This window comes from Fistularia commersonii, chromosome 31 (genome assembly GCF_037954325.1).
Source record: "Fistularia commersonii isolate RoL2024-O1a breed Wild chromosome 31, RoL_Fcom_v1.0, whole genome shotgun sequence".
NCBI lineage: Eukaryota > Metazoa > Chordata > Actinopteri > Syngnathiformes > Fistulariidae > Fistularia > Fistularia commersonii.
Window position 1 is genome coordinate 6,364,124 of NC_141314.1, and position 9,729 is coordinate 6,373,852.

The 9,729-nt window shown below is 49.5% G+C and overlaps 1 protein-coding gene across 1 annotated transcript in view; it reads left to right on the plus strand.

The window, feature by feature from the left end:
* gpc4 (glypican 4) overlaps positions 1-8,959 on the plus strand; it is a 29,905-nt gene extending 20,946 nt beyond the window's left edge. The window contains exons 3-9 of the mRNA XM_086178783.1: positions 3,998-4,395; positions 4,784-4,949; positions 5,834-5,964; positions 6,057-6,200; positions 6,281-6,405; positions 6,480-6,661; positions 6,750-8,959. Of these exons, the coding sequence (XP_086034909.1) occupies positions 3,998-4,395; positions 4,784-4,949; positions 5,834-5,964; positions 6,057-6,200; positions 6,281-6,405; positions 6,480-6,661; positions 6,750-6,961 (1,358 nt within the window). The 3' untranslated portion in view covers positions 6,962-8,959. The remainder of the gene's footprint in view (positions 1-3,997; positions 4,396-4,783; positions 4,950-5,833; positions 5,965-6,056; positions 6,201-6,280; positions 6,406-6,479; positions 6,662-6,749) is intronic.
* Positions 8,960-9,729: the final 770 nt, after the last annotated feature.

The following is a 9,729-nucleotide window of genomic DNA, read 5'->3' on the forward strand; positions in this document are numbered from 1 at the left end:
ACATGCAGGTCAGAGCCCCTTAGATCTTATGTGTGTGTGAAAGGGAGAGGGGAATAGTCCGTAACAGGGAGCGTGTGTATTGCAGCCAGATGTGAACAGGAATGTGACGTGTCGGAATGCAGTGGCAGCTTGAGCCGTCCCGCCCCTCTTTTTCTCCTCGCTCACTGCCCTTTGTCCCCATCTCATGCCTCGGTCAGCCCTCTCCCCCTCCAAAAAAAAAAAGAAGGAACCCTCTCTTACCCTCAAACCCTTCTCTCTGGGTGTTGGTCATGTTTCACTGCTAGAGTTAATGAATGTTTTGTACTCCGCTCCGTCCAGCGCTTTCCTCCCCGGGTCGGCGCAGCTTTCGCAACCTCGTCTCTTTAGCTTTCCCAGCTACAGTAGTTTAAAAATCAATTGATTATCATTCTCACACACACTCATAAGAGCTTCTCAAATAAAAAGGAAGTCACTTTTTAATGGATGGAATAAATGCTGAAAAGGCTTTAATGCGTTCGTGCAATGAACTGAATTTGGCGGAAACAATACATTTGGCAACCACCAGCCAGTCCAGCAGCACTGAGCTGTTCAAATTTGGAGAGCATAGCTCTACTGTTGATGGAAGATTATTGCAGATTTTGTATTGCTTTTTGTCTCAAACATCAAGTGTATGACAGATCGTACATTTTCTGTCTGGGGGGGGGGGGGCAGCCTGAGCTGACGGTGGAACTCTAAACCGCTTTACATTTACCTTCAGCTCATCTTATGCCCCTACCTCACCGCTGCAGTCCAGACCGTTAGATGTTGGATCCCTTTACAAAAGGCCCGCTGTGTGCTCTCCCACCCGCACCATTAGCCGCCCCTCAATGGGCTCAGTGACAGGCTCAGGTTGCCGTCCTATTCTTTAGCCTTGTCACAACCAGATGCCCGGGAGCGAGCGCTTTCCCATCAGGGAAACCGGCGAAGGAAGTCCTCATCCCCGTATTAACGCCTGCTCGCCGGGGCCGACGGGAACAATGATGTCAGCTCGCCGCTTCTGAGGAGCGGGGCGCAAATGTGCACGAGCGCAGCTGCAGATGTCCACCGAGGAAGACCAAACAACGCCGGCTCACACACTCGCAAACTCAGGAAGTCGCGTATGTGATTAGACATGCTCTCATCATGCGCCTGGAGCTGGGAGTCATGGCCAATTAAGAGCCAGAAATAGTTCTCTCTCCCAGAGCCTCCTCTGTGTGTGTTTGTCCTGGCCTCAGCCTGTCTGTCCTATTCCACTGACCCTGTCCAGCAGAGCAAGCCTATGTCTGGGATTTAAGCGCTTGGATTAAGGCCCCTCACAAGAGACATTCATCCTCGGCGCTGAAGTCCAGCAGCAGGAGGGACAGAATCCCATCCCATCAAGTCGGCGAGAAGAGCAGGGACTAATTGGCACAAATAGTGGTGCAATTACTGCCTGGGCTGGGATTTGGGAGGAGCAGAGTTTATAGGGGACATGGGTGGGTGGGTGGGTTGGGGGGGGGGGGGGGGGGGGGCTGCTGTGCTCAGCGGAGCAGGAAGTGGGAGGGCGGAGAGGGAGGAGTTTGGTCAGCGCTTGTGTTCCAGGATGGATTAGGCTTAAGATCACCACTCGTAATTTAGGGCTCTGCTGCAACATGTGGGAACAGGGATGGGAGCCGAGGGGAGGGATGGATGCGGGGAGAAAAAGGGCAGATTCATCCCTCTTTCTTCCTTTCCTTCCACACCTTGCGCTCTCTGCTGTGTAACCTTTCACCCACTTCCTGTCCGACCGCTGGCTTTAAGACAGGCGCGCTGTAACGGAAAACGTTAAACGGGTTTTTGAATGACAGTCCAATCAGACCCACAGTTTGATATGTCAACTTTTCGCAGAGCTTGACGCCCGGTCCTCCAGTTGTGTGTTGGTGGCTCTGGGATGAGGGCCGTAGCGGTCTTGGCCAAGAGGTAAACGGAGGGGCTGCAGTGTTTCCGGTATCCTTGGTGACACAGTGGGGATTTGGACTTTAAAAAGCCCTCAACTTAACCCACCGCATGCTGCCCTCACCCTCCCCTTCCTCATTTTTTTCTTTTTAGTGTGTCAGTCTGGAGTGGAAGTGACAGCGCTACTTGGGGAGTGTGTGTGTGCGTGTGTGTGTGTGCGTGCGCGTTTGTGTGTGCGCGCGCGCACGGACGGACACTGGTGGCAGGGAGCGTTTGGTGACTCCCTCTATGAGAGCATGGGAATTTTACATTTCAAAGGGAGCCAGTGGCGCCCGGAGAAAAACTTCAGCAGGACAGAAGTTTTGTGTGCAAGGGCGCAGCAGTGGGAAAAGATGGAAAGCAGATAAAAAAAATAAAAAAAAGATGAGTAAAAGGGGCTGAGTGGATGCTCACAAGCATGCAAGACTGAAGGCGAAGCATTTTTCACTGGGCCTGTGGAATTCTCATTTTGTTCAGATTAAGAAAGTTGGGGGGCAAGGGAGGGTGGCAGAGGGGGCTGGATTATTGGGTGGGGGGGCTGCGGGGAGGAGGGTGATGGACATTCCTCAGGATGAAGTAGGTCATTGTTCCCTGTCTCTACTGAAGAGAGCTCTCTGAAGGAACTGATGAAGTGAAAGCAGCGAAGGGAGGGAGATGCAGGGCTGGATGGGGGGTATAGGTCGCATTATTCAGTAATCCTATTGAAAATGTTTCTGAAGGACAGTCCAAGAGAAGCCAGGAGAAAGGAGAGCGAATGGAATGTGACAACAGAAAAATGCCATTGATGGTGGTCAGTTTGAAGCGGCTTGATGTGGAAAGACGTCTCCGCTGAATGGCAAGTCTGCAGACACAAGGAGCAGCGCCGCTCCCATACTTGGCTGCTCGCTCAGCCTGACGGAGATGCTCTGGCGCCACCCTTAACCCCTCCTGCTTCACTCCTTCTCATCTTCTCCCTTCTTCAACTGTCCGTTTCCCACAACTCATCCCTTTTGCCTTTTGGCCACGATTTTATGCTCAATCTGTTTGCGGCGAGACGATCGGAACGTCAGGATTTGTGCCGTCAAATCAGGTTAATGCTAGTCGGGTAGACAATGTCGGGCATTCGACGGGCCGGGCGAGTACTCTGTTCATTTCCCATTCCAGCCTAATAAACACTGCGGTATTCTGCTGAAAAACCCCACCCGCGCATACCTTAAGTGGCACACACTATCCCACACGGTGCCATCACTAATTCTGATACCATGAACCCAGTATCTTGAACATGTCCAAAGTCAAGAGGTGAAATTCTGATTTTTTTTTTTAAATTTATTTATTTATTTTCTTTTACTGAGATATTAATCTCGGTCAAATTAGCGTTGAAAAATCAGTCAAGTAGATTCAAGTTACACTGATATTTACATTTAATTTGATGCATTCGGTACATTTGGACTGCATACGAATGGTGTTATATTACAGTAAAGGTGCTGTAAATGACAGCTGTGGAACCGTGTGTGATCCATCACGGTCTTTTTTGGTCCTTAAAAGGTCAGCACTCCAGGTTTCGTAGCGTTTGCTCGGGTTCACCTTCCCGCCAAGTGTCGGCTGCAAGCTTCACTGGCCCACGGTTTCCCACAAGCAACAAGGTGCTACTGAAAGGAATGAGCCAACATGTCAACTAACGTACCTGCTGGCCAAACGTCCCAGTTGTGAATACAGAGGACGGATGGATTTCACTAACATGCTTGTATTTCGCCTCTCCTGCTGGTTAACGAGAATAGTAATCCAAGTTACATTTTAGCATGAAAAGAAGGACTGATAGCGTAAGTGTAAACCCAAATCCCATAATGAATTACTGTCACTTCGTATATTATACCTGCTCTTGAGTGTAATTTATTCATTCATTCATTACATATAGTGCTTTTCCTACACTGACCCTGAACCGGTTGCCAGTCAATCGCAGCTGATCCAACATTTCATGAACTCTTCTCCGTGCATCGTTGTCCCGATTTTCTTGTCTCCACCAACTTCAGTGTATACTCTTCTCACCGCCATCCTTCTCTCTCCTCAGAGTTTTTCCGAGAGCTGCTGAAAAATGCCGAGCTCTCGCTGCACAACATGTTTGTGCGAACCTACGGCCTGATGTACGTGCAGAACGCCGAGCTCTTCCAGAAGTTCTTTGAGTCCCTGACGCGGTACTACCAGTCGGGCAGCGCCGCCGTCAACCTGGAGTCTATGCTGTCGGACTTCTGGGCCGACCTCTTGGAGAGGATGTTCAAGTTGGTCAACGTGCAGTACGAGTTCAGCGACGCCTACATGGAGTGCGTCAGCCGACACACAGATCAGCTGCAGCCCTTCGGCGACGTGCCGCGGAAGCTTCGCATTCAGCTAACGCGGGCCTTCGTTGCCGCGCGCACCTTCGTGCGTGGCCTCGCGCTCATGCCAGAGGTGGTCAATAAAGTGTCAACGGTAAGCGTGCGACGCTTTCGTCTCGATTTGAAAAGGCCGCAAGAGTTAACCATCAATCTTTAATCTGCTGAAAGCAATGTCCCCCCCCCCTTCTTCCTCCCTCCTTCTTAACCTTTAATATTTCTTGGGGGAGGGGGGGAGAAACTGGCTCAGGTTCCATGACTCACTGATAATATAAATGATTTGCCTGTTCTACTCTGCTACGACATGTTTTTTTAATGTAGTGAGTGATTAATTGATGATTAGATTATGCGGTTCTCTGGAGTTTTAAATTTATGTCCCTGCCCTTGCAGTATCTCAAGTATGTATGTGTGTGTGTGTGTGTGAGTGAGTGTGTGTTGCTGTGAACCGCAGCGCAATAACAGTGTGTGAACTGCCACCCCCCCAGGTCAGCGCATCTCCCAGCTGTGTGCGAGCAGCCATGAAGATGTTGTACTGTCCCTACTGCTCGGGCCAAGTGGCCCTGAAGCCGTGCCAGAATTACTGTCTCAATGTGATGCGGGGGTGTTTGGCCAACCAGGCCGACTTGGACACAGAGTGGAACAACTTTCTCGGTGAGCGGCCGTCACGTGGATGGAGTCTCAGCGGCGAGTCTGAAATGAACTTTCCGGGGGCGGCAGGGGGGGGGGAACGGGGGGGGCTCAAGTGTTTGATTTGGCAGCAGCGTGTATTTATTCAACTCCGCCTCTGTGATCTCTCACAAGTTGTCACCGCTGTGCTCATTTTTCACCAAGGAATCATTAAAGACTTATCTAATCTGCCCCGGTCATATCTAAACATGCACCCCGCGGTATCCTCGTAGCCATGAAAACCAGTGTGACATGAAGGCACTGGTAGCAAAAAGTCCCCGGAAGAACTCCGCCGAAGATCTCCTCCGCATCGCTGCCCGCGCTTTGAGTTTAGCACGCCGCCAAGAACAAAGGAACACTGTCCTTATTGTAAATATCTTGTAGAAACTTGTCTCGCACCCTTCAGCATCTTGCATAAGGGAAGCGGAGTGGGAGGTGCCGTCTGCACCCTACATGTTGCGGCGCACATGATGAATGCAGCTCCCTTTTGTTTTGCAGGCACGCCACCTCCCTAACCTTTTTATACGTCAGCCGCTTTATGCATCCGCCACTGCCGCACGTGACACGACAGGCAGATGGAGTGAATTTGAAAGCTATAGTTAGTTAGCTTTCTCCCAAACCCCTTGTTTCATCAAGGCACGCGTTTAAAGTTAGCACGGCAGTCCGTAACAACTAAAAAAACGCCCCGGGTCGTTATGGACCGTCCAGATGTTGTTTGTGACCTGAGACAGTTGGAAACCGAACTCTCGCCGCACAGCAGACCCTGGGTGTGTGCTGCACCCCAGTGGACACTTCTTTATATTACAACCTCAGACGGGGGTTTCGACTGCTGTCCTTGTCAATTTCTTATGTTCTAACTCGGCTTCCAGACGCTATGCTGAGTTTGGCCGAGCGGCTGGAGGGCCCGTTCAATTTCGAATCTGTCATGGATCCCATCGACGTGAAGATATCTGAGGCCATCATGAACATGCAAGAGAACAGCATGCAGGTTTCCCAGAAGGTAATTCCCCATTGAATTTTTTGTTTTCGACAAGACAATGGAAGCCAAATGCGTTCCGCGCTGTTCACCGATGGTAAATGCTCGCCGGGCAGGTTTTCCATGGATGCGGTCAGCCCAAGCAGTCTGCGTTTCGCTCGGCGCGTTCAGTCAAAGAGACGGGGTTTACCGGCCGATTCCGGCCCTACAGCCCCGAGGCACGCCCCACCACGGCCGCCGGCACCAGCTTAGATAGACTGGTAAGATCCATAATAAGAAACCAAATTTTTGCGCCTCTGTTTTGACTTCTGCCTGATGCTTATAAGTGCTTTCCCCGTAGACAAGTGACGTGAAGAAGAAGCTGAAACACGCAAAGAAGTTCTGGTCCACCCTGCCGGAGACGGTGTGTGCGGGCGAGAGGATCGCTCCTGGGGACGAGTGCTGGAACGGAACGGCAAAGAGCAGGTGAAATAAATTCGAAATGAATTTCGGAACGGTTGCGACACGAACACAGTGTGACTGACGACGGCTGTGCGCAGATACGAATCGGTCGTCATCGGCAACGGGCTGGCCAATCAGGTTTCCAACCCCGACGTGGACGTGGACATCACGAAGCCGGACATCGTCATCCGCAGTCAGATTGCGGTTTTGAAGGAAATGACGAGTTGGCTCAAAGCGGCGCACAGCGGCAACGACATATCCATGGACAACGAAGGGGACGGTGAGTGACGAATCGCTCTTCGTGAAGATTTAGTCCCGGAGAGCGCCCGAACCCTCAACGTTTTGTCTTTCTTTTTTTCGCCGACCAGACGAGGACGGTAGCAGCGGGGAGGAGAGCGGCAGCGGCTGTGACTCTCAGTCCTGCGACAGAGATACCGACATCTACTTCTCCACCCCGCCAAACACCGGCAAACCCAGGGTTAAACCGGTGCAGACTTCGGCCGGGGTCGGCGTTCGGGGAAGCATGGCGCTGGCGCTCTGCGGGCTGGCCCTGGCCCTGCCGGCTCTCCACGTGAGATAAAACTGTCCGCGCGGGGAGAGGAGGAGAATGACCCGAAATGACGGAGCGAAGGGGGGAGACTGACTGTCACAAAGACTTTCTATAAAGACTGCCTTCAGGACCTTGGACTGTCCGCCATCGGGGGGGAGGGACTCTTCTTAATCTTACCATAACTTCACTTTTAATTATTTGTTTGTATGTGTTAAGGACATGAGTGTACAGCAATACGACTTCCCTTCTACCCTCCCCCTTCCTTCCTCCCAGGTTAACCTCTACTCGTTATGGCTCTTTTGGAGCTACAAGTACGGTTCTGGCCGCAGCGTTCTAAACCTCATGGCAATTTAATCTCATACTTCCGTGTTTTGTGCCTTCGCCGACGATTGCCATCTAACCAGCTGCCTACGAGGGGGAAGCATCTCGCTCTTCTGAGCGAACTCCCCCCCCCCGCTTATATGTTTTGCTTTCAATCGTTCAGAGATCGACAAATAATATTAGAATGTATTGTTTAATCTGTGGCCGCTGTGAACGTCCGCTCACAACGGTCATTTAGCACACTGTGGATGTGCGGACTGTGAATGTATGCGTCTGCGCATTTATACATTTACACCTTCCAGACAGAAAAGTTGAGACTAGCTAGTTCAGATTAGTTAACTGCGGAGGGACGTTTGCATGGAAGGGGGAGTCGACATTCAGAGAAGACAGGCCTCGTCTGAGGATTCTGTCCAAAGAGCTTTCGGGACTCTGCTAGCCAAAACCAATTTAGCGTATGTCTGTCCTGGCCATAATCAAAGCCTAACTTTTCATTTGGTATCCTCAATCCCATAGGAAGGTCGTACCTCACGCACACTGTCGTAGGCCAATCCAATCGAGCGATACTGATCTGTTAAGTGGTCGCGGTGGGATTAGTGGCTGGCGTCCTCGCAAAAGGTAACCACGCCTCGGAAGAAGAGGGACTCCCCCCTGGTGTTTTCGCTGAAGAAGGCAAACCTGACAAGTCCAGAATGCCCCTTATTTGTTTTTGGTTTTTTTTTGGTTTGTTTTATTTTGTTTTTTCCGTACTGTAAGCTCAGGTCAGCGCAATATGATCTGACTTCATACAGTCTTACACGTTTGAAAAGCAGATGTTCTTCCATTGAACTTGAGCAGAGAGACAGAACCAAAAGATAGTGCTAAGATCAAATGAAAATGAGGATTTCTAATACAGGGTGTTATTTTAAAGAGCTGTTGTAATTTTTAGCTATTTTTGGTATGAAGATATATATTAGGTACTACAGTGGATTCTTACTGCCAGTTTAGGTGGTGGAAGTGGTCAGTGTGCACAGTTTGGGCGGGGTGGGGGGGTTAATCTACTTATCTTCACGTTCACATCATTACACTTCCAAGGCTGAACATGGTGTTCTGTCACAGTCGTTACCAAATGTATGAAATGTTGCTGCCTGGTTGTTTTCTTTTGCTTTTTTAAACCTTGGTACTTTTATTAGCAGCTGCTTCAGGTCTTCAGTATCTGCAAGTTCACGGAATTGTTTTGCTCTTCCCCACCGAAGGCCACGTATGACGATTGCTATTATCTGGCCACTCGGCCTCTTATAAGGATGCCGCCTTGCGTAGCCTTCGTACAGTAATTTATGCTCATGGCAACAAAAGAAAACAATATTCAAAGTTTTTCAGTTCAGGTTAAAACATCACAAAATATTTGATTTAAAATGTTAGATTTCTCCTTTTTAGAAACATCGATCAGCCTATTTCATGCACGCTGCTTTTCAACATCTGTTTTATCCAAGTTATGCCTCATTTTCTGCCTTCAGACCGACAGAAAACTATAAGCTCACGTTCAGTTTTCCTCCAAATATTCCAGGCAAGTCGCGGAGACTTGTGCATCTGTTTTAGATATCTGACTATGAAGCAACATCTATGCAACATAAATGACTTAAAAACTTTTAATTTAAAATGATGAAGCTGAGCTTCAGCAGCTTGATTTGGCATTATTTCTGCATCTAACCAGTTCAATAATCCCCCCCCCCTTTTTATTTTTATTTTATTTTTTGGTTCACCAACATCTCCGCAAGGGTTTGTGCGTGTCTGTCCGTGCCACGTGGAGGAGTTGTGTGGCGTGCAAAGAGACCCCGCGTTCACAGGGAATGTTTTCGGGCAGCAACGGTTAATGTCTGTGCTGGCCAGGGCGGCGACACAACGCAGCTGGTGGGAGGCGGCCCGGCTGACGGATGTTGTTCAGTTGATCCGCGGAGCAACTCAAGTCTCGTGACTTTTAAAGTTGAGTCGGACGGGTGCCGGGGCCCTTCCCCATCCGCCTTGGGCCCGTGAGGAACAAAGATGGCTCGTTCTCTGAGCAAGTGACTGAGAAGAAAAACAAATGTGTAAATAAAGAGCAGCCGTTTTAGATGTCTCTAAAAGAGGCCTTAACAGTATACCAGATTTCTACTTGTCAGAGTATCTCCTAAATGTTATGGAAAAACAAGATGAAATAGATGTTAAATTGTAAGAGAAAATGTATATTAAACATTTTTTTTTAGTCTTGTTGAAATAAAGACTGCCAATATTTAACCGGTTGTGATTCTTTGTGGGTTTTGGCAGCGGACGAACGAATCCCAAGTTTTTGGGATTCCTGGACAGGTAGAACCTTTTCCTGGTGATGAGGACATCTCAGAGGATCGGATGAAATCCTCTCCCGGACCGAGACTCTCCATTCATCCAGAAGGAGGCCAGATGTATTGCTGACACCTACCTGGGAAATGGGTAGTTTGTTAATCTTCCATCCAGGAAAAGGTGTA